This window comes from Syngnathus typhle, linkage group LG2 (genome assembly GCF_033458585.1).
Source record: "Syngnathus typhle isolate RoL2023-S1 ecotype Sweden linkage group LG2, RoL_Styp_1.0, whole genome shotgun sequence".
NCBI lineage: Eukaryota > Metazoa > Chordata > Actinopteri > Syngnathiformes > Syngnathidae > Syngnathus > Syngnathus typhle.
Window position 1 is genome coordinate 19549072 of NC_083739.1, and position 27123 is coordinate 19576194.

The 27123-nt window shown below is 39.1% G+C and overlaps 2 protein-coding genes across 2 annotated transcripts; both read left to right on the forward strand.

Moving 5' to 3' along the window:
* Window positions 1–11599, forward strand: LOC133143593 (solute carrier family 26 member 6-like). The gene is made up of 22 exons (XM_061265622.1): window positions 1–71; window positions 202–253; window positions 1005–1071; window positions 1187–1438; window positions 1598–2725; window positions 2809–2948; window positions 3549–3659; window positions 3970–4103; window positions 4333–4497; window positions 4857–5009; window positions 5296–5378; window positions 6617–6764; window positions 7263–7376; window positions 7887–7964; window positions 8207–8302; window positions 8421–8527; window positions 9007–9076; window positions 9338–9427; window positions 9496–9645; window positions 10890–10944; window positions 11162–11286; window positions 11474–11599. Exons 5-22 carry the CDS (start codon window positions 2583–2585, stop codon window positions 11495–11497), a joined length of 1986 nt encoding a protein of 661 aa, XP_061121606.1. The 5' UTR covers window positions 1–71; window positions 202–253; window positions 1005–1071; window positions 1187–1438; window positions 1598–2582; the 3' UTR covers window positions 11498–11599.
* A 1047-nt stretch (window positions 11600–12646) lies between these two features.
* Window positions 12647–24011, forward strand: LOC133143582 (solute carrier family 26 member 6-like). The gene is made up of 20 exons (XM_061265616.1): window positions 12647–13307; window positions 13379–13502; window positions 14282–14439; window positions 14592–14702; window positions 15065–15240; window positions 15318–15482; window positions 15613–15765; window positions 15845–15927; window positions 15992–16139; window positions 16209–16322; window positions 16682–16759; window positions 17266–17361; window positions 18263–18369; window positions 18468–18537; window positions 19191–19283; window positions 20846–20959; window positions 21128–21271; window positions 21739–21793; window positions 21938–22056; window positions 22784–24011. Exons 2-20 carry the CDS (start codon window positions 13381–13383, stop codon window positions 22805–22807), a joined length of 2130 nt encoding a protein of 709 aa, XP_061121600.1. The 5' UTR covers window positions 12647–13307; window positions 13379–13380; the 3' UTR covers window positions 22808–24011.
* Window positions 24012–27123: the final 3112 nt, after the last annotated feature.

A 27123-nucleotide genomic window follows, 5' to 3' on the forward strand; every position in this document is an offset into this window, starting at 1 on the left:
GGAGAGACAGAAGCAAAGAGGTCAGCATCAGTGCAAGTGTTATTGTATTGCTTACAAGAAAGGAATTCCAGGTGAGTGAAAGCATTGCTCTTGTGCTGCCACCGTGAAGGTGAGGCGAGCTGGGGGATTATGGAAACATGAGAAGCTGCCCTGAGCATCACTGCATTTTGTAGATTCATTTTTAATCATCTCTATCCACAGATAAGAGAGCTGCATTCGAAGACTGACTTGTTTCATTTAACAAACAACGAAGGTAGAACCACATTTCATTTCTACCAATCGCTTTCCTTGATGCGTCTTGAACTCTTTGCCACTTGACTGGGCACGGTTATATCTTGTCTCTTCAAATTGAAGTCTCCTCTTGTGATGATGTAACTCACAGGGTCCAATTGACCTAATAGTCAACACGTTTTCAAGTAAGTAACCTGAAGTACCAATGAGTAGACGTAATTAGCTGTATTTCTACAGTGGTCATATTTTCAGTACGTGTAATTTGGCTGCACTCCCATGCATGGCTTGTGTTTCCACAATGGGTGTCTAATTGATGGCAGTTATTAATGTGATTTCATGGCTGTTGTAGTAAATTCATCAAAGAAAACAAGAAACTAAAGCCCTGTTTAAATCCTTTAAAGCAGTGGTAACCCACATTTCCTTAGAGCTTTTCCAATTCCATAGCATTCTTTGCACACAAAGGAAAAGGACACTTTTGCAAATGGCAGCTTTATTCTCCAATAGAAAAAATAAGTTGTGTTTTTTTATGTTAAAAAGAATAAGTGGAAAATTAGATGAATAGAAAAGATAAGTCATGTTTTTTTTATGTTAAAATAAGTTATGGTTTTTATGTTAAAAAGAAGGGACTAAGAACACTGGTCCATCAGCAAAGTTTTCTCACGGGTGGCTTTTATGGCAAACCTATTTTGACCCTTTCAAACATGTCTTTACCCTTTCATGTCTTTTTTTCTTGTCTTGACCTATAAAAGCCTGCATTGTTCATGTTCTGTCAGTTGCAGTCCATCTTGGCAATGCCACGTGAACGCCTTCCTCTCATTGGTTCTTCTGGAAATAAAACTGGTGAGCTACATGTATTTTCCCAGTTGTTAAAGCTACACTGGAATGTTTATGAGAAAATCTTTCAGTTTCATTTGGAATTGCCTAAGTCAGACTCATTTCTATTTACGTTTTACAGTCAAGCCTCATCTCCCGTCACGGACTCCCCAGCGTATGAAACGCAGAAAGCGCAGCCATCAGGAGAGACCTTCTGATCACGACAGACAACTTCCTCTCCTCTCTGATTCCACAGTGACACCCTGGCGAACCCTCCTTCTCTCCGACTCCTCTTTTTCATCTATTCATGTGGCCCCTTCTCCAAAACCGCCTCCATCGACCCCTCATCTTGGCAATCACAATGAAGAGTTAACTTTAAGTTTCAGCTCGAGCGGTAAGATTCCGAGGAAGACAGATTCTTTGTTTAAGGTGTAGCCATCTTTTTGTCTTTAAGAAATGACTCATGATAATTCAAAATACAGTAGTATTGTGGTAGTAGCTTGACGAAAGAGTGTATGTAAACCTATTCACATTGCTCTATTTTGCTCTTTAGATGAAGGATGCAAAGAATTCATCACACAACAGAAGATGTGGACCCAGTCAGCGACACCTCGTCCAACACGCCTCCCTCCAATGCGTCCCATTACCGACCTCAGCTTCTCTCGCAGCTTCACTTTCTCTTTCTTTGAGCTTCCTCTGCATCAGTTACCTCGATGGCGTTCCGAACATATGAAAAATCTTATGCAGCTTTTGAGACAGACACATTACTGATCCCACCCCCTCAGAAATAAAACAACACAACACAACTATTGGCTTTTATCTGTTTTGATCAATTAGAATTTTCCTAAACTCTTAATTACGTGTGTTTGGCTTGATCTATCAATTAAATAACCTAATGGGCCTTTTAAATGATGGAGCAAGCCACCAGTTTTCAGCAGCTATCTTGGCCGTGTGGTTTTTTTTCTAAATCCCTCAAAATTCAAAAAGGCTCCAATATGCACTTTCTAGAAAAGTTGTGGTTGTGGACCGGGCTCTGAGCGTACTCTGAGAATCTGTAATCTGAAAGATTTCAGAGGGGAGAGACATTGAAGAAAGATGCGCTTGGAACCCGACCCCAGTCATTTTTGCATTCTAGAATTATGTATTGGTAGTGCAACTATTCATTTATTTCCACACAAACCATAATAGAAGCAAGAGAACGGAGGTGCTGGACTAGGACTGAAGGGGGTTGTAAAAGCTCTGCAGTGTCCGGAGTTCAAGGGTTGCCCATGCCCAATCTCCACCCTCCTGGAGTCACGTGTGTTTTTGTGTGCTTTGCTCCCTGCCTACTTTCACTTTGGCACGTGAACTCCTGCAGCTAACCTAGCATTCAAATAGGTCATCCTTTCTTGCTCATTTGCTTGAGTTGAAAAACCTCCCTACTCAAGTTTCATGACCTTTCACAGGCAGAAAAGTGCTTCAGAGTTAGGACATATTGAAGGCACACGGTATAAAAAGTGAAGATCCTCTGTTTTATCATTCCCTAAACCTTTTTTTAAATGGACGACTCTGAGCAAAATAGCCATCCCGACAACGGGCATCATCTTGCTGTGGCCCTGGATGAGGCCCAGCTGGAGATTATTGGGCAGCGAGTAAACACATCCATGTCCTTCTTGGAGAGGGTCAAGATGATGCAATGCCGGTGAGTCAAAGAAGGTCAGATTTTCTGCATGCACTCTCCACGGCCAATATCTAACTCTCTGTGTGGGTTTGCATTGCATTCAGGTGTTCAGGCGCCAGGATAAAGACCACACTGCTGGGCTTGTTTCCCATCCTGTCGTGGCTGCCTCACTACTCCATCAGAGAAAATGCAGTGGGAGACCTGATGTCAGGGCTTAGCGTGAGCGTCATGCATCTGCCACAGGGTGAGCAACGTACAATAGAGCAGAAACTGTCATTAAAAAAAAAAAAACAGATGTAAACATGGCGTCTCGCCGCACGGGTAGTTAGTGCTTATGCTTCACAGTTCTAAGGTTCCAGGATCGAAGATGAGCTTCAGCTGTCCTGTGTGGAGTTTGCATGTTCTCGTGCTTGTGTTGATTTTCATGTCTACTTTGGTTTCCAAACACATGCTGTAAATGTGATTGAGAATAGTTGTGTGTTTGTGCAGCAATTGACTGGTAACTAGTCCAGGGTCTCTTGCTCAATGCCAGCTTGCCAGTGACATGAGAACAAGCCCTAAAGAAAAGGGATTAATGCAAACAAGTCAACAACAAACTATACAAAAAAAAAAAAAAAAAAAAACACCCAATTTAATGAATGGATTTAGTGAGCCATGACTATACAGGTGACTTGTTGGTCTTGACTTGCTATATGATGTTAACATAATTGGTTCTCAGAGACAGATTGGCTCACCATCAATTTCATCTCAAAACATAAAACTAACACATGTATGAGTGGAGATATTTTTCATCCACGTTCCATTAACCTCTAAAGCATGTGTCTTTTGTCTCTATCCTGTGCAGGTATGGCCAACGCCATGTTGGTAGGCGTTCCTCCGGTGTTTGGCCTCTACACATCGCTCTACCCGCTGATCATTTACTTCATATTCGGCACTTCCAAACATCTCTCCTTAGGTGACTGTCACATTCAAACAAAAACGTCAACAAAATATACATCCCCATACCTTGCTCCAGAACTCTCTACAAATGTGTGGAAATTATTTTGAGGGTGAATACACAAAAATAATATGGATTCACAATGGTACATCCTGATCAGCTTTGTGTTTTCACCGCCATGATGCCTGATGGCGTTGCTGTAATGTCTTCAAAATAAGTACCAGTACCATAAAATATGAACTTTTGATGATGGAACTAATATGCCAAACTAATCTACTTGGCGTACATGTAACTTTAAAACTCAGCAAATAGTGTGTTTATGTTTCAGGAACTTTTGGTGTCCTGGCCATCATGATTGGATCTGTCCCTGCCATTGTGGAGTTGCCTAACGATGGTGCTGATGTGGCGGCAGCTAAAGTCAACATAGCTGTACAACTTACCTTGCTATGTGGTCTCATACAGGTAAACACACACACAATACATTATCATCTAATTTTTGACACAAATACTGCCTTTTGAAAATTTAGTTTGTTTATCCTAATATTTATTTATGTATATAAACATATATTTGTATGTATATATATATATATATATATATTTTATAATATTTATCGCAGCTCATATTAATTCCAGATTTGAAAACCGGTAGCATGCGTGTGTATGTACAGTATGTGCGTGTGTACTCATCCAGCTCCTACTGTATCTGCTGCGCTGTGGGTCTGTGTGCCGTTGGTTGTCCGATCCTCTCATCAGAGGCTATACAACAGGTGCTGGCCTGCATGTGGTTGCCCTGCAGCTTCCCCTCATGACCGGAATCATTGCACAGAGACACACTGGACTGATGGCTTCCGCATGGGTTGGTTGTAGTTACACACACACACAAACAGAAACACAGACAATTTCTATTCAAATGACAGCATGTCATGATAGTCATTTAAACAATGTTAAACATGTACAGTATTATCCGCGCCAGAGGTCCGATTCTTTTGCATTCCACCAGCATCCACTTTTCATTTCCATCACTTTCTGTACATTTTATCATCAAACTTTCTCTGCTGTCGGAACAGTGGATTAACACTCCCCCCCAATATGAACACACACACACACATACTCAGTAACAGTAATGCTTTTTAAATGCTCTTTTTAAAGACGATGATGATGAGGAGGATTATATATTAAAGCATCTGTTGGTTTGATTATGTCCTCCTTTTCCAGATTTTACATGACGTCCTGTGTGGGATTACCAGTGTGGTACCTGGAACTCTGTCAGTCACTGCGGTTTCTATGGTGATACTCATTGGTGGCAAAATGCTGAATAAACATTTAAAAAGCAAGCTGCCTGTGGCCATACCTTGGGAAGTCATACTGGTGAGCAACACATACAAACAACCATGTGAACAAATGACTGTAAATAGTTCATATATTTCATCTGTATTGTGTTTATGGGTTCTTTATGCATTTTGTGTTTTTGATGTACATAGATTAAAGAGGTTCACAAGTCTTTAACTAATTGTGTGTTTCATTTATGTGATGAGCTGCTTAATTCACAAAGCTGAAAAGTGTCAGGGCTTTAACCTCCAATTGAACTACTTTAAGCAGTATGTGATACAACACCATGTTTGTGTTAAATCTGTTGTTTTTGCGGGGCCTACAGATTGTCCTGGGTACTGTGGTCTCGGTGCAGATGGACCTGGCTGAACAACATAGAGTCCAGGTGGTCGGAGACATTCCTTCTGGGTCAGTGGTATAGTCTTATTGTCTTTTTTTGCTTCTGTTTTCATTTCAACTTCCACCATTTCTATTACCAGATGCTAATGTTATTGTTATCGTGTATTGACATGAATTACACGATCTTGAATAGAGACAATGAATAGAGGCTATATGTTGACTGACCCATATTTGCTGTCTTACTATCATAATAATAAGCTACACATTTTAGTCTTAAATTGGCATGTTTAGAACTAATGTTGTTAAGATAAATACATATATATATATAGACTTAGACTTAGACAGACTTTATTGTCATTTTGTAAACACTTGGTGCACACAAAACGAAATTTCGTTGCATACGCCTCTCCACAATGAAATGATATTTCGGCTGAATAAATAGTGACCTTACTACATAAATATGAAATAAGATAAGTATGAGTGCAGCAGTGATAAAGCATGTAAACAGTGCAGGAAGCAAAAACAATATTTACAAAGTGCGCAGAGGAAGTTGACTGTTCAACAGTCTGACGACAGTAGGGAAAAAACTATTGCAGAACCTGGTGGACCTGCAGCGGATGCTGCGAAACCTCTTCCCAGAGGGTAGCAGGGAGAACAGACCTTGGTGGGGGTGTGATGGATCACTGATAATATTACGGGCTCGGGACACGCAACGCTGGGATGACAAGTCCTGAATGGAGGGAAGAGGAGCCCCGATGATCCTCTCTGCTGTCCTCACCACTCTCCTTACGTTCTTCCAATCGGAGGCGCATTTAATGTCTGTATTGACATCAATGAGTAGAGATGGTTTTCTTTTAGAGTACAATCACAACATAGTCTTTTTCCAATTAACCTGTTCACGGGTGGAATGTTCCAAACAATCTTTTGTCTCACCTGTCCCAGCTTTTGGGAATGTATTGCAGGCAAAAATAAAACAAAAAAAAATCAAATAAATAATTAAATAATTTTAAATTAAAAAAAATAATAATTAACCTCATGAGTTTGAACAATAAATATTCTATTTTTGAGGTGGGTGTATTACATTGAATAGATGCTGAAAATGATTCATAAATCATTGTATTTTGTTTCTATTTTACACAACATCCCAATTTCTTTGGAATTTTGATTTGTTGATTACTCTGCTAAATCTTAAAGAAAACATTTTTTGAACAATAGTGAGAAGAGTATTGAGGGCACATTGTTTCACTTGGATTTGGAATTGAATCGTCATTCAATGGGTGTTTTCTTTTATCGTTCGTCTCCTGCAGCCTGTCACCCCCCATCATCCCCTCTCTCACCATGGCCAGGGAACTGTTCATTCCAGCTTTCTCTATCGCTCTGGTGGGCTTCAGCTTCCTCTCAGCCATGGGCTCTACGTTTGCCCTCAAACATGGTTATCACTTTGACTCCAGTCAGGTACAGCACGCCTAACCCAGTTCTTCAAGAATGATTACTTTCTCAATTAACTTGTCAAATATTTGAGGGTCCACTTTTTTTAGGTAGCAGGGTGATTCATGCTAAGAGAAATCACCTCAGGTCCATGACAGTGCTATTACATTGAGGACAATTTATTTTAAGGGACTGCAGTAATAGCAGTATTTGTTCTAGGTCTATTGCGACCATCCCATGAGCTACATTACATCAGTGTTATGGTTTTTCGATGTTGTATCCAAGTCATTTTGACATTTTGTAACAATTTGACAATTCCATTTAACTTGCAGAGTTCGCTTTCCATTGACACCATACTGACACCATACTGACTCAAATAGAAGACTGCTGGGCTAGTTGATATCTAAACTCACCACAGCAGTTTTCCCAAACCTTCTCCGAGCCTCCACTGATCATTTTGAAAGATTACTTTCATCATGTTTTTTTTAAATTATTTTTTAGCCATCTTTGTTCCTCTGTCCTTAGGACCTGCTGGCTCTGGGTTTGTGTAATTCCATAGGAGCCATGTTCCAGTGTTTTGCTGTCAGTTGCTCCTTCTCACGCAGTCTGGTTCAGGAAAGCATCGGCGTGAAAACACAGGTATCGTTTCTTTCTCGAAAAGACTCTTCTGTTGAAAGAGCATCATGATATAGCGTCATCAATTTTCATTCTACTACTACTATGCATGTTTATGTTCTAAGTGGTTGGCCCAAAGGAACTATTTCATGGACTTTTATTTCACTTTATATATTATGAAATAGTAACTACAGACAATCAAAGACAATGTACATTCTACTGCTTGATAACAAAGAGATACTTTTTCCTCTTTTTTATGTTACCTTGAATTTTTCTTTATTTGTTCCTGTATTTCTCAAACTGGAATATGAGTAACAATTCCTTGTAAATGTTATACTGCAAAAACAGTGAGTGTTTACAAGCTTTGCACTTCAGCCAACTCCTTCTGAGCATGATTAGTATACTAGTTTTCAATTGTATATTTTAAGTATCCTGATATTTATTTGCTCAATAGAAATGATGATGATGATGGTAAAAATCCAAATCCCCATGTTTGTCCTTGCTCACATGCTCCTTGGCGGTTTTGCTCTTCAGATGTCTGGCTTGGTATCAGCCCTGATGATTTTAACCATTTTGCTAAAGATTGGTCATCTCTTCGAGCAGCTGCCAAAGGTAAAATCTACTTGTTATATCATTGCAGCTATTTTCATTCCTGCAAAAGCATCTCTTGCAGTCATACTTACACATTCGAGCTCTGTTGAAAATTAAATGCATGTATTCACTTTGGCTTCCTCCCACTTCAAGTACCAAGCGGTAGAAAATGAGTCAATGGTTGTCTGACTGTTGCTGTGTGTCAGCCTTGGTAGACCTGGCAACGGATCCAGGAATGAATAGAAACATGCTGTGTGTTCCAGGCAGTGTTAGCAGTCGTCATTGTGGTGAACCTGCAGGGGTTGCTGGCTCAGTTTAAAGATGTGCTTTTGTTATGGAAGTCTGACCGATTGGACTTGGTAGTATACAAATGCACATTCAATCTGATACATATTCTGCATTTGATTATCAAGACACTTACTCTTGCCTTCTTGATCATGATTGTTTGACCTCTGCTCTGGTATTTCCCAACTCAAGCTTGTGTGGTTGGCTTCACTTACTTCAACCCTAGTCCTAAACCTGGATTTGGGTCTGGCAGTGGCCATCGCCTTCTCCCTGCTTGTGCTCATCTACAGAACCCAACGGTCAGTGTTGTTTCTCTACCGCGTCAACTGTTTGTGTGATATTACAGTCTGTACGTTTAAGCCTTCAATTGAACTGACCACCTCACAATTGAACACAGCAAAGGATCTTGGCCTAAAATAAAAACTGCTGTTTGCAAATTCTTTTTTACTTTGAATTGCAAACACAAATTTGAGATACAAGCGCTGTACCCAACTCAATCCACTTCAAAACGAGCTGCGCTTTGCCAGATAGTAGAACAGTTCTTCAAAAAATAGGCTTCAAGGTCTTCGTCACTCCCAGCTGTAGTTTACTGTTTATTTTGTTACACGCTAATTGTTCTAATTGTTTTTATGAAGTACATTATAGAGAGCTATTTTTCTTAATAGATGATGAACTAAAGCACTGTCTGTGTGTTTTGTCTAAGCTTCTTTCCCCAATTAGCTTTGGAGTCATTTGCCATGTTGTATGAATCTTTCTCTCATGTGTCCATACCTTCCAGCTCCCCCATTGCTGTCTTAGGTCAAATTCCTGGGACAGACTGTTACAGAGATGTGCAACTCTACACTGAGGTGTTTTCACATTTTCTATTACCTTTAATTTAATCTTGCAGCAGCTGTAACTATGAAAGATGTGTTGCTTTTGTGCTATCGTTCATGGATAGCGTTTAAAATAACCTGGAAAAAGTTGAGCAATAAAAATCCTAAAAAGCTGAATAATGGGGTCTCCACATATAGAATATAGTAAGTGATATATCCTTGGTACTTTGTGTTGGATCAAGGCTGCATCCTTCTTTCATTAGCAGCCAAGTGTTCTTTGGTTCTTTTTCGCAGGCAAAGATGGTTCCCGGAGTTACCATAATCCTTTGTCCCAGTCCAATTTATTTTGCTAACTCTGAACTGGTCTTCACTGAGATCACACAGGTGGAAAACACACACAAACTAACACATTTGTAATGCAATTGTCTCTAATGCTTCCTCTCTCTGTTCAGATCATGAGTCATGCTCAGACGGAGAACCCAATAAGAGTCGAAACCTCCTCGTCGTCCTCCACTGATGTCCCGACACAAAGCCACTCCTTGATTCTGGATTTTAGCTCAGTCAGCTTCATGGACACTGTGGCCATGACAGCACTTTGCAAGGTGAATAATCAATTCTTTCGAGATTTATTTTGTAGAAGTACAGTCGAGACAAGATGACTGGACTGGCCTTAGCCTTCTTTGTCAAAACTCAATTCGCCACTAACCAATGCCCAAATAACTGTGATTCTTGTGGAACAGCAAACCAAGATTTCCAGCACATCGCAATGGTGATCTCACAATAATTGGTCATAAAAATTCTTTATTCATAGCTTATTTGCCTTCAACCATGTCAAACACAATATGTATGACTAGTGGAGCATGATTAAAACATGTACCCATTAAAAACAATTCGTTACAATTTAATCAGTGAAGTACAGTTTTAACAAAGTGTATTTAAAGGGTTATGATTTCAATCTGTCTTTTTGAGCTGACTATACAAGGTAACTTTTTCTGTGACTTTGAAGTACTTTTCATGTTATCATAGTAAATCACAATATATCATTGGCCTAAAGTAAGGAGCATTTCTTTTTCTTCAGCTGTTTGTATCTAATTTCCCGACCTGAAATGTAAGTCTGTTGAATAGTTTTTGGTGGTCGGAGGTTAATGTTCACAAATAATGTAAAAAAAAATGTTATTTGCAACAAACCCTATTGACTCCCAGCCGCCACCTTGATTTGTACTTTGAAGGTATGTTATGTTTTCAATATGTCCTTGTTATGTCTTCAATACATGTATGTCAGTATGTTGTGTTTTCAATATGCAGTTAACTTATTAATTATTTCCTACCGCTTATCCTGTTCACGGTCATAGGTGAGCAGAGTGTGGGTGAGAAGCAAGATATATGCTGCACTGGTTGCCAGTCAATTGCGTTGTATGAAAAATAATCCTCATCTCATATTGTATTTGCAGATAATCAAAACACCCTTAGAATTTGTGGTAAAATCTCTTCTAATCTTATTGAAAGTCAAATTGTGGTAGCCAAGTAACTTGTACTTTAAATTTGAGCACAACGTAGTTTTTTCCTCCCCTTTCAGAAAATCCAATTCAAATGCTCATCTTCTATGAGTGATACGAAACCGTTCATTGGTTCCGTTATCACCAAATTTGATAAACACCTTGTTGATTACACACTGTCAGTTTTTGATGAATGACCAACCAATCTTAGTTACGACTTCATCACATGTTTGACCTCACTGACAAGCAAAATAATAAAAAAGAAACTCGCCAAGCTTCTTGACAGATTTTGCTTGGAATAAAACCTAGTCATGGCATCCTCTCAAGGCTTGTGATGTTTTGTTCAACAGCTCGTGGAGAACTTTGAAGCCTGGAGTATCCGTGTTTTTCTGGCCTCATGCCCAGGTCAGTTTTATTGCACGTTTGCTCATTCATTGTGACACGTGCTCAAGCTTACACACACCCAATTTTGACGTCAAGTAGTGGCAGACACCTGCATGTTTCTTTTTCCAATGGATAGGTGTGTGTCACAAACATCTTTATCTATAAATGTGATTTTTGATGACGTGACTGAAGTGCATACTATGTGAGGTCAAACTTGAAGTGTGCTGTGTGTCAATAGAGAGTCTTTTATCCCAGCTTCGGTATCACGGCTGCATTCCCAACAGTCTGCCAAGCTCCTGCATCTTTCCATCAGTCCATCACGCCGTCCATCGTTGCATCAGCGCCCTGCCTGTGATTCTTGAGGTATTTGTGTACAAGCAATTAAAAAGTCATGTTCCCTTTAAGTACCACACCCTTAATGTCAATGATTGTCTTCATGCAAACTACCCAAGAACATCTTATCAGAAAGTGATGCAAAACCGTTGTTAGATTTGCATAGCAATTATTTGTTATGCATAGGTTTTCATTTTATTCCTTCATCTCTTCCCAGGAAATTACCACTGATGCAAGATAAATTAGAATGTACAACTTGGACTGCTTCCTCTGTATGGATGTGTTATACCGCTCAAAACTCTGGCACCATTCAAAATGGAAGTCTAAATGTTGTAGTCCAATTTATTCATACAATTTTGCAGTTAAAACTATTATTAAATATGTGTGGTTACATTTCGGGAAATATTAGTACTTTTTGAATGAGGAACTTTGATAGTGGTCAGTTTTCTGACTATTTTCTGAAAATAAAACATTTCTTGTGAAAAAAATACTAATTTTAAGAATGTTTTGCAGTTGCACAGTTTTGCAGTGTATATGAATTCATACATAGAAATCATATACAGTACGTCCCACAGCATCTTGAGGTGCCCTGAAAAAAAATTGCCACTTCATTTCACTAACATCATTAGTAATTGAATGCAGCCGTAATCTGTGATTGTACTATAACATTCATTAAGCATCTACTACTTAGCACGCTTGCATTTGTCAATGTATGTAATTGTATACAATTATAATTATATATTATATGAATATGTAATTTATTATTGGGGTAATGTTTGTACAAGGGCAAAAAAACAACAACAAATCAAACTAATCAAGTAGTGTTGTGACTGTTAGGGCCCTTTGAAGGTGTCAGTGGCTATGATCTTTATTTGTCACAGAGTGTTGGGCGTGGCCTGGTCATTTGCTGGCAAGTGTGCCAGTCAGGATGTCCATGTTCCTCTTCCTTTATTTTTCTATTATGGTTCATGATGATTATGGACTTCCCGGTGACACGACTTCATCTTTGTGAAGAGTGGACATCAGTATCACATTCTGTGAGTTTTGTTTTCGTTTAGTTGTGTTTTCTGGACAGTATTCAACAGTGGTGTTGTCTGTAAAAAATACAATTTGACGAAGGTGGAACACTCGCCTTCAACTGCCATGGTGAGTGCAAGTTCTTGTAATCCAGATCATACCCGTTAAAAAAATATATATATATATATATATATATATATATATATATATATATATATATAGTGCAGTAGTCATATCCAGGAATACATGTTTTCGTGTTTGTTATAGTAAAATAAAATAATAATAAAATAAAATAAATTGTTGAACCATCAGCATTGTCAAAGAGAGCAAGCTATTTTCAACACACAACTTTGGTCAGTAATTTGGAAGAATAACACACAAATAGAGACTGAACAATAATAGAAAAATTACCAAATTATGATTTTGACCTGATGCAAGCGATATATTTCATTTGCTCATGACATCATTGATCACGCATGATTAAAATGTGGCCAACTGATTCAGTAGCAAAGGGGAATTCTGCTTCCACGTAATAAAATAATCTATCAATTGCTCACATATTAATCTGTTTTGATTGTAATCCAGCCGGCATCATATTTTCTTCTGTCTGGTGTAATGATTGGACAGGAAACATTCCTGACTCCAATGGCTGATTTATCTAATCTCTCACAAATACAAGATATGACAAGAGGTCGAGTTAAAGGAGGGGCCATAAGTGTGCTCCACTGTTTCTTCTGGCTAAGGAAAGTTACTGAAGACTTGCTCCACTTGAATCAGATGGAAAACTCTCGAACAAATTCGATTGACAAATACTGGGGACATATCTGCACATAGCAAGGAATCGTTTGTCATGAAGTGGACTTTGTAGGATGTCATTTTAGGACCTAACCGACTGGATTTTATTCAATTGGATGAGTTTATTAGGCAGCCCTGCCGTCTGACTTGGGAAAAACAAACTGAAGACTTTTTTTTTTTTAGTTTTCATTACAGCAGGAAAGCACGGAGTATTTGTCACTACATATTCTCTTTGCTTAGTAAGTATGGATACATAATGTGTATTTTAATTATTCCATCATAGTGTTATTGTTAACCTTCTGAATTGTAGATATGGCAGAGGGGGGAGAACTTGTTGACAGAGTCCACAGAGAGATCTTGGATGAAGACGCTGTGGACAAACTGTCCGGGACGCCAAAAATGTCTATGTGTAACAAGGTCAAAAATTCCCTCAGGTAAATTTCATGAATCTTCATCCATTGATTGTTGCCATGTTCGCAAAACAATTTTCTGTTTTGGTCCTCATGCATATTTGATCACTGAGAAACCCCCTCACACTATAAAGCAATTAAAATAGTTACATTCATATGTAACATTTAACACATTTTCCCAAGCTGCCCTTGAACATCTCACTATGAACTATCATATCATCACTTACAGCTCTTTCAGTTGAGAAATTATGGTAAAAAAGGTAAAAAAAAATTTTTTAAAGTGTAGTCTGAGACTGCCATCACTCGCTTTCTTCACTTTTCTCAGAAATTCACAATGCTTGAGATAAATGCTACCTTTAGTGTCTGATTATAATTTATGCTCACTCCAATCTAGGGAATCAAACATTTGTGATTGATTGCCATATACATCAGAATATACAATAATAATAATAAATGTGTGCACATATTTCTTCCTGCTTGGACACGGTGATAAACTGAACACGTGATCGCCACATACATCAGAATATACAATAATAATAATAAATGTGTGCACATATTTCTTCCTGCTTGGACACGGTGATAAACTGAACACGTTCCACTCATGTCCAGAAATCTTACAGCATCCCCTTTTTCACTTCTTATATTCGAACCTGAGCAGTCCCTTGTTATCTGCAGTTAATTATCATACAAAGGAATACATATTGTGCTCGCATGAAAGGGAAAGATTGACATTTCCCCTCTTGTGTTCCACAGAGAGACCACAGTTCATGAAAACAAGTGAACCTTGTGCATTTCCCCTCTAGGTCGAATCTTCGTCACAGGTGTTCCAGTCAGAGTCTCAAGACCTCCCTGCTGGCTAGCGTCCCTGTTCTGTCGTGGTTGCCTCGTTATTCCGTCAAAGAAAATGCCCTGGGTGACCTCATCTCTGGGCTCAGTGTGGGCATCATGCAACTGCCCCAAGGTGAGCTATTGTAGGCTACATACTGCATACAAACAGATTGCAGGCATTTTCACGCTTGCTGAACCTGTCAAACTAAAACTCAGGTGTTTTGTACATTTATTTCCATGTAATCAGGTGATATGGTGAATATTATTTTTTTTGTGGCCCTGAAGGTATGGCCTATGCATTGTTAGCGGGCGTCCCTCCAGTTTTTGGCCTTTACTCCTCATTCTACCCCGTCCTCATCTACTTCATCTTCGGCACATCCAAGCATATCTCAATAGGTTGGTTATTCACAAGTCACCACATATTGTGTGGAAAAGGCTCTCGCAACTGTTATTTAGCACAGAATTCACATTGGATTTCATGGGACACCACCAAACAAGTATACATACTGAAATAGCCGCAATTTACTCCTAAATTTACAAACCCCAATTCCGTGGTGCAAATTCAAAATGACAAATTGTGAGAAGATTCATCAGTAGTTATATATCTTGTATTTGTAGTGTATTCATTGAAAATAGTTTGAAAAAGATTTACAAATCATTGTATTTTTTGTTAAAATCTGGGCCTATTTATCTCAATACACTTCTGATAAACAGGAAACACGACTTGTTCAGTATTTGAATAACTCTCTCTCCTTCAGGAACATTTGCAGTGATTAGTGTGATGCTCGGTGGGGTTACGGAGCGATTAGCCCCAGACTCAAACTTCATGACATGGGACAATGTGACCAACATGAGTGCATTGGACATCCCTGCTCGTGATGCGGAACGGATCAGAGTGGCTACTGCCGTTACTCTCTTAACAGGCTTATTTCAGGTGTCGTTTTTGTTTCCATAGCAACTAACAAAGCCTGCATTTCTGAATTCATATGTTTTGTTGTCCGATCAATGTAGATCCTGCTCGGCGTGGTCCATTTTGGGTTTGTGGTGACCTACCTCTCGGAGCCGCTGGTCCGAGGTTACACCACAGGTGCCGCAATCCATGTTATCGTGTCCCAGCTCAAATACACCTTTGGAATCAACCCCTTGAGATACAGCGGACCGCTCTCCTTGTTATATGTATGTCAGGTTATCGTGCTCATATCTGTATTTGCGGATCTAAATACAAAAGTCGTAAAAATGTATATTTATTGTCTTTGCTTTTGCCACATCCCTTTTCCTTTATCTCGCTTTTGTTGTTGTTTTGCAGACAGTGCTGGAGATATTTTATCTCGTTCCACAGACCAACATCGGGACTCTGGTGGTCAGCATTGTCTCCATTATTGCCCTCGTCCTTGCAAAGGAGCTCAATTCGTACTTGAGTAAAAAAATTCCCATCCCGATACCTGTGGAGTTGATTGGTGTGAGTATAAGGCACATAAATATAGGGGCACTGCATTTAACAATGAAGGTATCAATCAGTCAACACGCTTTTACTACAGATCACCGTAGCTACGTTGGTATCCTGGCAAATGAACTTACTGGAGAAATATGGAGTGGATGTGGTTGGAGAAATTCCATCAGGGTGAGGAACAACATTATTGAATCAATGTGGGTTTTTTATTCAGTTTTCTTGACTTATCGGGCAGCCTCCAGCCGCCTGTTCTCCCGAGAGCTTCGCTCTTCACTCAGGTGATTGGGGACGCCTTCGCCCTGTCCGTGGTGGGATACGGCATCGCCATTTCACTGGGAAGGATCTTTGCACTGAAATATGGATATAAAGTGGACAGTAACCAGGTAGGACACAAGCACGCTGATCAGGATGTCGAAATGATTGACTTAAGACATGTCCCTTTTATGCTTAAGGAACTGATAGCCTTGGGTCTCAGTAACTCCATTGGGGCAATGTTCCAGTGTATTGCTGTCAGCTGCTCCATGTCGCGCTCTATGGTTCAGGAAAGCACAGGAGGGAAGACCCAGGTGGGCGGAATAATCCATATCAATTTCATTTTCTACTTAGTCAATTTTCCACTTCTATGTTATTGTCAAGAGGAGATTTAAGAGTCAGTTGTTTATTGCACTCTTGGAAGCATTATTAAATGAGACTAAAATGTTACTTCCTTTTAGCTCTTAAGATGTCAGATTAATTGGTTTTGTGGAAGACAAATGTCAAAGCCCAGAGTAAAATTATCAACATCACACAGCACCTAAAGCACTGAAAGGACTACATGGAAGAATGCTGAATTTACCATTTATCATTTAGGTTTGTAAGAGGAAGAGAGGCAGGGCCTGATTGACGTTTCCCTCCAATAATTGTGTTGTGGCTCTCATCAATGCAGGTTGCTGGGGCCCTATCAGCCATTGTTATTCTTTTCATCACCCTTTGGATTGGAGCTCTTTTTGAAAACCTACCCAAGGTCTGTCTGTCCGTGTTTATCTAGTTTTTAGAATAATATATGAAATATTCAGGAGCATTTTTAGATGGCAAAAAAATGTTGGAATACTAACTAATCGACTATCATACATACGTGACTTGACACCATGAATCCATTTCATGTGTTCATTTTTAATGACCACATCTATTCGAGTCACCACCGATTGGTTGCTGCACAGCCCTACTTATTTTCATTATAAAATTGTGAAGGCCTTTTTTTTTGGACATGAAGAGCGCATGAGAGCATCAACAACCTTTAAGTGTAGAGGCAGCCACTCCACACAACACGAGTCATACACAAGCTGGTGGTTCTCTTGTTTTACAGTACAAATAAATAATATTCAAGTATCACGTATGTAGCACGTGTTGCATCATGTATCACCATGCTTCATTTTTGACACTATTTTTGTTGAAGAGACAACAATTGTGCTGCTATTTCTGTTTTTATTCTTTAGTTTTTTTAAACATTATTTTTTTATATGTATACAGGCAATGTTGGCTGCCATCATCTATGTGAACCTACATGGTATGATGAAGCAATTCCTGGACATACCTGCACTGTGGAGGAGTAACAGAACAGACATGGTGAGTTGGAAAAAAAGGGTACTCAGGTAGTCATAGTCGATGACAATTATTTTGCGACATAAGTAAGAAGAATTCTTTTTCATTGGGACGTAGAGAAAATTGAGTCCTTAACAATTGCTTTTATACACATCTTGGGGATTCTGATGTGCCTGATCACCAATCAGATTTGAAATTCAATCACTTAGACCACAGGTGTCAAACTCGAGGCCCGGGGGCCAGATACGGCCCGCCACATCATTTTGTGTGGGCCGCGAAGACAAATTGTGCATCAAATTCGTGTGTCATGACTAGAATTGCAAATTGTCTTCACTTTTAATAATATCTTATTTTTTAAATAATTGACCAGTTTTTACTCATCTGATTTGAAAACGAGTCTGAGGTTAGATACTATATTTATGTGCCTTATACTCACTACAGACTAACCTTTGAACTGCCTCTTGCTGATATGTCTGTAAGCAAGCCGTTCTGCATTTTTGGTTTATGCCACTCATTAACTGGCTAACTTAGCCCAATCAATCAATCAATCATACTGTATGATTCGGCAGCGAGGTTGACAGAAAGCCTGGCATCTCAATGCTTCTCCACTAGACAGAACCAATATCACTGTTAAAGTTCAAAGGTAAGCAAAGCTGCATTGTTAGCACAGCGATATTAGTGTCAGCTTCTGATAAGCGGCACATAGTTAAATATTTGTTGAAGTCGCTAGCGTGGGGAGGGTGGCGTATTTTTGTTTGGCGGTGTGGGAAAATAATTAAACAGATCAGCTATGCGACTTTAGAGCCACAAGTGCCATGCTATGCTTACTAGAACTGACTTGTTTGGAGAAAAAAGAACTAATGCAAGATTTCTCAATTACACTCTACCATTGGCTCATGGCCTTACACAAATGTCTTCTTTCCAGATGATCTGGCTCGCCACTTTCCTCCTTACCCTGCTGTTGAACCCTGACCTGGGACTCGCTGCCTCAATTGGCTTCGCAATGCTTACTGTCATCTTCAGGACACAGCTGTAGGAAATATATCCAGTAATAGTATAATAATCGTCAATTATATTAAATCTTGTAGTTGAATCATATTTTCCTCTCTTTTGTGTGCGTTTTATTACAGACCTACATACTCCAAATTGGGGCAAGTTCCAAACACAGAAACCTACTGGCCATTGGAGGACTACACTCATGTAAGAAATATGATATTTCAGAGTTAATTTAGTGCTTGTAGTAAATGTCTGTTTGGTACAAAATTTCAGCTCTTCATTTTACAATATTTTTGTTTTCATTCAGAAAATGATTTGTCCAGTCAGCATTTGTCATACTATCGGTTTCCAAATGACAAAATGCAAAGCTTTCTTGCCGCTAGACAAACCTTTGTAACAACGATGTGATTTGTTGTGCATTAGTTGTAGTTAAGTGCAAATGATGCATATAATGTGTGTGTTTTACTGTGTTTTCTAAAAAGTATTTGGTTGAGGCTTTGCTTGTTTGAACACTATTTACTCAGGCATAGAACGTCAAAGTGCAACTGACACTGGAATTATCTACCAGAGGTATCATCAATTATATATTAGGTATTGACCAAGTTATTAACAGCGAGCACGCATATACTCAATAACCAGTAATCTCCCCCTCCATCAAATGGGTTATCTTCTAGACCACTCCTGAAAAAGGCCAACGAAATAGTGGGACAGAAAACCTGGAACCCATTAAAGAGGGGGGGTTACTTTATAGCGATTCATTTAACGGGGTCAGAATGTTGTGTATTGTCGGGTATAATGATAGTATTGTGATATTCCCCCCCAACCCCCCACCCACCCCAATCGTTGACTGCTGTAAGGTGAGAGAAGTGCCGGGTATTTTGATCTTCAAATCATCTGCCACGCTCTACTTTGCCAATGCTGAAATGTATCAAGATGCACTGAGCAAGAAGGTGAGCCCCTCACCATTCAACACACACATTCTCAAGCGCACACACAGTGACGTGTTATCAATCGACTGCACAAAACATCATTTTTTTAAAAAGTTCTAAAAAAAAAAAACATCCCACCACAAAGTTGAAACCCATTTATAGTAGTTATTCAAACTTTTAAAAGTGTAAACATATTTGATCACATTAAAATTAAAGTATATAAGTAGGACACAATATTGGAATAAAATTCAATTTTTTTGTTTCGTTTTTTAGTCCAAGCCTTAATATAAGTGAACCGCAGTATAGTGACTCTACTCACGTTAATATGGACACTATCCTTTTACAACGATAATTATTCATGCACAAATGTACATGCTGTTTGAAAAGTTATATCACCAACATTGTTCAAAACGTCAATCAAGTATTTTCTCCACATCGCGTTTGTTTAGAAAAGAGGGAAAACAGATACAGGAAAAGCATGCTTGACAAAAGGCATATTCAGAGAACATATTTAATTAATTTTCATGTCAGCTTGTCAGTAAGATAAGGAATGGGGAACTTTTTTGCCTCCTTATCTTGGGAGCACAAATAACCTTTCACAAATGCCACTCACTAAGATGACTGGAGGTATCTGCTCCTATGAAATTACTGTTAGGTTAAGATCGGGTGCTTGAAGGATTTCAATGTGGAAGTCATTGTTTCCTGTTGCGCATGAATTCATATGGAAACACTTCCAATTCAATTGTAGTTATTCACATGTCACTAGATGAAAAACGAGGGGACAAGAAAACATTACATGCAGTGCTGACATTTTCTGTTTATAAAATGGGTCAAATGCAACAAAAAAAAATTGAATAGACATAAAACATCTCAACATCAGATCCGAGCTGTAATTCTTCTGAGTGTTTTTGTTTTGTTTAGCTTATTTTCTTGTGTACCCTTTTAAATTGGCACAAATGAGGATAAAATTGAAATGATGCGAGAACTCAGTGAAGGTATTCATCAAGTTTCACAACTCGTTTTTAACTAATATCTCTAAATGCTGGATGCCTATTGCAGTCTTTTTTTGGTCAACATGCAGCATACATTCTTTTTTTCTGCATTTACTAAACTATGATGTATCAAATCTTTTTCAAGATGATCACTATTTAAATGTTTTTCACAAATTCTACTCAGCTAGGACCTGTGTGGTTTTCACATGTTATCCAAGTGCTTGCGTGGGTTTTTACAGTGTACACCAGCTCCTGCCCACATTATAAAACCAAAACAACAACAAAAACATTTTGGGGTGAGTATGAATGGCTATTGTGGTTCGGCGACCAGACCAGAGTGAACTTTTCACCTGAAGCTCTCAGTGAAAACAAGCGGTGGAGAAAATGGATGGATTGACATGTTTCAAATCTTTACAGCTTTAGTACTCTCACTGGTTGAGGTTTTGTGAAGAGGATTTCTGGCATGAGTGCTCAATGTGAAGAAAAATAAATGAAACAGAAATAGGTGTTTGTGTATTTCATGTAAACAAAATAGTATGAAGATAAAAGTCAATCTTACATGTATGTCTTTTATTATGTACTGCATTTTAGTTTGGCTATGACATTACCAAAATCCTGTCAGCGAAAAAGAAACTTGAAGCCAAAAGGAAGAAGTATGAGATCAAAAAAGCCAAAAATGCTGCAAAAAACAATGTGGCAGACATGGTGAGAATGCTACATAAACACAAATTCCACATGTTACAGAATTGCTTTTTAGCCTCCTGCTCAGATATGAAACTAGATTGTCCACATTTACCCTTAACTTGATATATTTGCTCTCATTATGAAAGGAATAAATCATTTGCTTGTATTTGCGTCCTTCTGGATACTCAGGAACGAGAGCTGGAGGAGCATGAGAAGGATATCGCCACCATTCAGTTAGAGACTGAGCCTGACCCTTCAATGCCCAGAGCCATCATCCTCGACCTCAGCCCTGTCAGCTTCTTAGACACTGTGGGAGTCAAGATCTTGAGTGGTGTAAGAAAACCATAGTTACCATTTGTCGAGCAGGCTTATGAAATGACTGGCAATATTTACTTATCATCTTGGAAAAAAAGTAGGCGCCACACCACATGCACTCCCCTCATGTAAGCTCTCAAAGGCACACATGGTTTTTTGTTTTTTTGGGGGTAGCAGGGGCACACTGGGTGTTTTTTGAAGGCATCTGCAGACTGTGGAATCTGGCCATCGCTTTCTAAACCATTGCTATCCAAACCCTTCCAGGTTTTGGACTTGTTTCCATCCAGCAAGTGTGACGTACTTTGTTACTTTGATGATTATGTGCAACATTTATTTTTTGGGAAACAAAGTCACACAAAGATTAGGCTTCAATTAAAACCTTTACCTTTGACGTCACTTCCATTTATTGCAACCCACAAGGCATTCAACGACTGATGTAAAAACCCTTTTTATTGTCCTATACTGTTTGCTGTTGTCTTTTTCAGATTGTCAAAGATTATGGGGGAGTCGGTGTGGAGGTGCTGCTTGCATCTTGTCAATGTAAGTTTCCTGGCATCGCTAGGAAACCATAGAACTGACCCGTTGACAACAGACATTAAATGCACAATAGACATTTTCCATTTCCTGTCTTTCGTCTGCCTTGTCACACACATCATTCACTTGCCTTTCTGTCTATTTCTCTAGCTGGCGTTGTGAATAATCTGCAAATGGGCGGTTTCTTCAATGACAAAGTGAAGTCTCCTATCTTCGCCACTGTCCATGAGGCTGTGCTTCACTGTCAGTCTGAGCAAGCAGACTCAGAGGTGATGTAAAAATTGATGACACACATCCAAGGTTATTATTTTAGTCAGTAAAACTAATTACATCAAGATTAGGATTAAAATTCATCAAAGTGCATTATAATATAAACATGTTTCTTTTTTTTATATAGAGAAAACAATACCACAAAACATTCTTTAACCATTCTCCTGAGGATAATGACAAATGCATGTTAATAAACATTGCAGAGCAAATGCGCCTTAAGTAAACTTATATTAGCTAATTAATAAAACATCATAAAACAGGCTCAGCCATGTGCTTGCTGATGCAAAAAAACAATTTTCACCACTAGTGTAATAAAAAAATATTTGAATTCCAAAGACTTGCATGGAAGGCCAATTGAGCACTCCAAATTGTCCCTAGGTGTGAGCGTAAATAGTTGTATGTGTCTGTGTCCTGCAATTAATTGGCTGCTGACTGATTCAGGGTGTTCCCGACCTGGAGGTCAGAAAGTGGTTGGATAGATGGATAGTTAATTGAGAGAAAACAAAAATGCTGTCCACGTGTACCAGGTAAAGCAAGCGGTACTTGCGGGATGCAGATACTGCCTCATGCGCCCGCTAATGGCGATATCATTGGAAAGAATGCCAAACTAGCCAGGAATTAACCAGAAAGAGGAGAGAATTTAGTCCGATTTGGATTTAAACATGCATAAAATGATACTTTGGGGAGTGTGCATCGAATAGAATGGTTACTTTTTTTTTTTTACAGGTGATCACAGCAACACATTTCTGAATGCTGTGCGTAATTTTATGAAGATGGACAACTAGAAGAGGACATCCTGGACTCTTTTGCATATGTGCACCCAGATCAATTTAATGAATGGCAACCCATGAAAAGCAACAGAATTGAAATGAAAAAAAAAAGTACATTACAAAACAATCCAAGTTTTGAATATAAATTGGAAGGATCGTGGATAAACCGACTCGTGATGGGGCTTAGTCTATCTGGTGTATGCATCAAATCATAGGTTTATGATTCTTGTCATGAAACAGCAGCTTTTCGTTCTACAGCATTTTCAAGTACTGTTCGAAAGTGTTGATTTTAAAATAAATGCACATCTGAAAATGTGAATAGATGGCAGGCAAAATGTCAAAATTATTTTTGGCAGGAAATGAGCTTCACACCCGAGTATGAAAACAAAAAGTGTAAGGATAAGAAATGAATACCATATTACATTCTACAAAAATGAACAGAACATACTGAAACCTTCTGGAGAATTTTGTCATGATGATGCCAGTGATGGTAAAACTAGGTGTATTGTGTATTCTACACCATTACCTTTATAATTAATCAATTTTATTCTGTGTACTTTTTTGATGTGCTACTCCCGTCATATTTTTCAACCAACCAATTCTCACCATTCTAACTTAGTCCAGCTGATAAAAAGGACTCAGCTGAGAGCCTCTGAGGAAGGCAACTGAGTACACCAAAACTAGTAAGGTAAATGAAAAACATTTTCTCATTGTCTTTACATCCACGTGGTGGAAAAGCAATTGTTTTGGTCCTAACGACCATTCGTTCGTTTAGGTTTTCCCTTGTGTTTTCCTTCGAGCCATTTGGTCCGTTAATGATATCTATTGGGCACCTTTGGTCATGATATGTTTGGGAGTGTATTTCCGGTTCTCTTCCCGTTTGGAACGAGAGTTCAGTGTTCAAGAGCTTCATAGTTGTGATTCCTCACGAGGGCAATGCTGGTGAGTAGACTAATAATACAATGTGATTGCCGATAAGTATTTTGTTGAAGATAGTTAGGGATGTATTATTGGGACAAGAAAATATGCATACTGCTAGTTGTACTAGCCTAGAACTAGTGTAGTCAATCTGTTCTGTTTTTGTGTGTACAAAATATTATTTTGGAAATCGTTTGAAAGACAATAGCATATTTGTATTTCTTAGTTTTACAGCTTTCTGTTTTGCACATCTGTGTGAAATAAAGGAGAGGAAATATTAAAGAATCATTTTGCATTCCCTTTGTTGGTCTCCTCACCTAGCTGTTTACACGTTAAGTGAGGCCAGTATAGCAATCATACCTATGCTGATAATTAAAAGGGAGAAATATCCCAGCAACACTGTCAACAGCCTCTTCTCCTTCGAGCCTCGCAAAAATGACGTTCCTGTATTGTGCCAGAATCATCAGTTTGGAGAAACTACGATTTGCACTGTGCACGTGAATTAAGTGATAGCCTTTACTTCTACTGTTTAGAAGCCCATCATGTTAACTTGTAGAGTATGTTCCAGGAAAGGTCACAAATCGATGTCACACTGCCCAGTGATGTCGCTACCTCAAACCCATGTGGTGATGCCACACCCTGTGTTTCTACAGCTGCCATGACACAGTGAGTGTCATCATCGAGGAAGGCCTCAAAAAGCCACTTTTGAATCCTGAAACTGCCGTGATCTCCTCACAGGAGGTGATTTAGAGTGCTATGTTTAAACAAGGCAGAACAAAACGTAACATCATATATATATTCTTTTTTAAATATAAATGGATTCCGATGATCCTTCGCCATATAGCGCTAATGGCCTACAGTCTACATCCACTACACCAGTCATTGAGACAGAGCCTGATAATGTCCCAGAATGTAGAGAGACACATAAAACCCATGCGACACAAACCGAAGGAAAAGACTTAACAGATATGAAGGAGGTTTCCCTTCACTATGAAGAGCTATGGGGTAAGTCAGTGTGGTTACTGATACTAATGAATGGGGACGTGACAGCAAAATTAAAATGTTTCCACGCAAGACCAATGTAACTGAAAAGCACTGGAATAAAGGATCAAACTAGTTTAATTTTGGTCCGTATGTTAACAATTAAGGAATTTTTAAGGAAAACATTTTAAATGTTTCAAAAAGTGTGCAAAAACATTTTCCATCCACTGTGCGAAGGAGTGTGGCTTGTTATGGAGAAGTAACGGATGGATAGCTTATACCAGTGAATAGCTCCCACCATTCAAGGTTAGACGACAAATTTTAGTGTATAATTTCCCTCCTTTGCATAAACTGTAAATGGTAACAGTTGCCCTTATGCAGTGTTTTTGCTGCTTTTTTTTTCATCCGTATGCCTCACATTCACCCATTCAAACACACATTTGTACACTAATGGGAGGCTGCTGCCATGTCCACTGGGAGCAAATTAGATACGTGTCTTGCTCAAGGACATGATATTTGTGCCAAGCCATAAACTCAGACTAACAAATTTGTTGTGAAAAAACACGTTTAATGAAGGGGACAAACGATGTATCTCAATCAGTTTGGTGATTTGAACAAGGAACATAGTAACTTTGCTCAAGGTTAATGGGACAATGCTGTTAAGTCACTATTCAATTCACTCTATTCGTTGTGAAGAAAATGCAATATTCAATTCACTCTATTTATTGTAAAGAAAATGCAAAACCTTTGGCACACAAGCAAAAGCGGGTAGCCATTTCCTCAGAGGGAGATGAAATCAACTAGAATTGATTTAACTCTTCATTTGTTATTGTTCATGTCTTTTGGTAGAATTGCACACAGGCGAGTCTCCTTCACTCTCTGTGTCAAGTTCCTCCACTGCATCAGTGATATGGAATATAAGGAAAGAACTCCAACACGAAGAGATCCCTGTGTTTCATATGCACAACCTCTCTAGACCAGCCACACCACCACATGAAAAGACACAAGTGGATCAAACAAAGGGTAGCTATGGCATTCAGGATTTAGCTGGATCATCAGCATCCAATACAGATGGTATATCTGGAACTGTTTCTCCAAAACTCACCCAGGTCAGTGCAAATGGTTTATCCGCCTCAGTGACAAAAGCAGTCAGATTGTTTGGACCACAGCCTCAGAGTGTGTCTCTCACACACAAATTCAAATTAGAATCTGGGCCACACGGAAAGATTCAAATGTCTGTTTTAGAGGATACACCTGGACTTGAAGACATCATTGTATCTAATACAGAAACGTCGCATGAATCAGTGTCAGACTCGCATGGCACAACAAATCCGGACCAATCTGATTGTGAACCTAGAGTGACCCATTCATGTATTCAAAAAGAAACATCTGATCCTTTGCCACTACCACGCAAAGAAGAACTTTACTGTCAAACGAAGGATGTATTTGAAATTGTGCAGCCAGAACACAAATACGATATTCGTCAACATCTTCCAGTAACAGCACCCAAAACAGAAACTACAAAATTTGATACAGTGGATGTATCGAAACTAGTCTCACCACAGCACAATCATAAAGAGGACTTGTGCGGGTGGGCACAAATCCCATCTCATACCAGCACTGTTAAGGATACAGGGAACTCATTCCAGCCCAGACAACTACCACATCAAGAGGACCCTTCTGAACCAGTGCAAAATCCTGTATTAGATGCAAATGATATTTCTGGGCCGGATCCATCAGCATCCAGAGAGATCACTCTGTCCGATCATGATTTAAAGACAATTGCTGAGAACTTATCCGACCCGCTTTTAAGTGTAGAGGACTTATCGGGGCCACTGCCATCCTTTTTTGAGGGAGCACGCTTAATACATAAAGAAGATTCATCAAGTCCAATGTTCAAAAAAGAGCCTATTCATGGACCTGTCCGACAGTCACATGGACATATCCCATTTCTCGATATAGAGGACCTAGCCAAATCAGTGCCAAATAAAACTGACATATCTGGACCAGGACCACCAATGCCACACGAGGACACATCTGTACCTCATTTAAAGGATTCATTCTGCCCATTGATATCACCGCTCAAGCACTCTATTATATCTGATAGAGAAGACTTTGCTGGATCATTGCCACAATCTCATGAAGATGTCACGGTTGCAGAACTTGGCAGTTTTTCTGGATACCTCCCATTACCACCACAAAACCCTAATTTGATGAATAATGACAACTCACAAAAAGTACAGCCTGATGCAGAAGACATAAGAGCACCAGTTTCCTCAGCACATGGAGAGAGCACTGACTCTAATTCCGAAGACATCACTGAATCAGTGCCATTGCCACTAATACAAGGCATTTGCTTTTATAAAGAAGACATAACTGGGCCTGTGCCACCGCAAA

What these genes read in the sequence shown, in the direction of transcription:
- LOC133143593 (XM_061265622.1), top strand. Translation starts at nt 2,583, where the DNA reads ATGGACGACTCTGAGCAAAATAGCCATCCCGACAACGGGCATCATCTT. An exon ending in TGCTATGTGGTCTCATACAG is followed by an intron (nt 4,104 to 4,332) that starts GTAAACACACAC and finishes GTACTCATCCAG; the next exon opens with CTCCTACTGTATCTGCTGCG. An exon ending in AGTCTGACCGATTGGACTTG is followed by an intron (nt 8,303 to 8,420) that starts GTAGTATACAAA and finishes TCCCAACTCAAG; the next exon opens with CTTGTGTGGTTGGCTTCACT.
- LOC133143582 (XM_061265616.1), top strand. Translation starts at nt 13,381, where the DNA reads ATGGCAGAGGGGGGAGAACTTGTTGACAGAGTCCACAGAGAGATCTTG. An exon ending in GACCGCTCTCCTTGTTATAT is followed by an intron (nt 15,483 to 15,612) that starts GTATGTCAGGTT and finishes GTTGTTTTGCAG; the next exon opens with ACAGTGCTGGAGATATTTTA. An exon ending in AAGATGCACTGAGCAAGAAG is followed by an intron (nt 19,284 to 20,845) that starts GTGAGCCCCTCA and finishes ACTGCATTTTAG; the next exon opens with TTTGGCTATGACATTACCAA.